General features: G+C 32.9%; 2 protein-coding genes across 3 annotated transcripts in view; both read left to right on the forward strand.

Moving 5' to 3' along the window:
* Positions 1 to 1,202, forward strand: part of LOC118737865 (GPALPP motifs-containing protein 1) — a 130,857-nt gene that overhangs the window by 5,111 nt on the left and 124,544 nt on the right. Inside the window, exon 1 of one of the 2 annotated variants that reach the window (XM_036468662.1) lies at positions 1,027 to 1,165. The exons of the other annotated variant lie outside the window; for it this stretch is intronic. The gene's annotated coding sequence lies outside the window, so the exon portion shown is untranslated. Of the gene's footprint in view, positions 1 to 1,026; positions 1,166 to 1,202 lie in introns of those variants that run through there. 2 annotated transcript variants of the gene reach the window in all.
* LOC118737866 (phosphatidate cytidylyltransferase, mitochondrial) overlaps positions 1,122 to 1,202 on the forward strand; it is a 123,003-nt gene continuing 122,922 nt past the window's right edge. The window contains exon 1 of the mRNA XM_036468665.1: positions 1,122 to 1,194. Within this exon, the coding sequence (XP_036324558.1) occupies positions 1,191 to 1,194 (4 nt within the window). The 5' untranslated portion in view covers positions 1,122 to 1,190. The remainder of the gene's footprint in view (positions 1,195 to 1,202) is intronic.

Consider the following 1,202-nt stretch of genomic DNA (forward strand, 5'->3'; position numbering starts at 1 on the left):
TGCCTATTTCTCGTTGTTCGCTTTGTGTTGCCGCAGTATTCGCCACAATATTTTTCACGTATGATAAAACTTGGTCACTCTAACTGGGCTACCAGAAAGTTCAAAATTAAATGAATTGCTTTCCTGTGACACACATTTTAGGTGCGTTCGTTTAAAATCTGCGTGTGTGAATCGGTAACAAAGTTCTATGGGGAAAGCTTTTGAATAATACATATTTTTACTATGGTGAGACAGTTTTGCCAATCTGCTGTGTGAAATGAAATCTTTTCTGACAGCAGTAAATTTTTTATAACCGCAGATTTATTCGGAATAAATTATTAAAAATTGAAGTGAAATTAATATTTTAAGAAAACATCTACCATCACTGATTGCATTTCATCAATTTAAGCTTTTGTTTTACGAAAAATTACACACAGCAACAATCTTTGCGATTGTCAAAATTTTCTATGCACTTGCCAAAAATTTCACTAGCCTCATGAGCTAAAATTTTATTCAACTCATAGTTGTCAAAAATTTACTTGTCGCAAACTTTGTTACCGATTCACACGGTCAAAAAACATCCAACTGCCAAATTCCGGCGAAATGTCATTTGTTCTCTTACAAGAGAAAAATATCCAAAATAGTACGCGAATAGAAAATTTGCAGAAACTTGCTAGTTAGACGAACAGCTGATATAATTTTTGTTTACATTCAAAAGTGTAAAATTTAAAACGTACGTAAAGTCATCACAAAGTGTTATATAACACAGTTTATTGGTTAAACAAATAACTACTTATTTCTTACAAGTTTAATTATTGCGAATTGCTGTTGGCAAAAATTTATCCAGCAGAAACCAGCAGCTTCCCCTCAAAATGAAATTTCACTTTGCTCTCTCAATTTCCCCTACTTTGCAATTTTTTTGCGTACTCGAACGCAAAAACCTGTAAGTTGTGGTTAAACATGAACAATTAACAGCTACGCGAACGCAACTTTTATTAATCAAGGTAATTTTTTTTGTCCAGAACGGCTACACTCACATACAGCTGATGAGATGCTTCTTCTTTTTCTAGTTTATCCCCTAAAAACTGAAGGGCGAAGGATAATTCAATGGAGTCGATTTTGTGAGAATACACATACAAATGTGTAAATTAAATTAATCAAAGGCCTGACATCAATAAAAGTAGAAGTAAATATATTGATAATTTTCTGGCATGGGTATTTTC

This window comes from Rhagoletis pomonella, unplaced genomic scaffold, assembly GCF_013731165.1.
Source record: "Rhagoletis pomonella isolate Grant_MI unplaced genomic scaffold, Rhpom_1.0 Rhpom_scaffold_00004, whole genome shotgun sequence".
NCBI classification, from domain to species: domain Eukaryota; kingdom Metazoa; phylum Arthropoda; class Insecta; order Diptera; family Tephritidae; genus Rhagoletis; species Rhagoletis pomonella.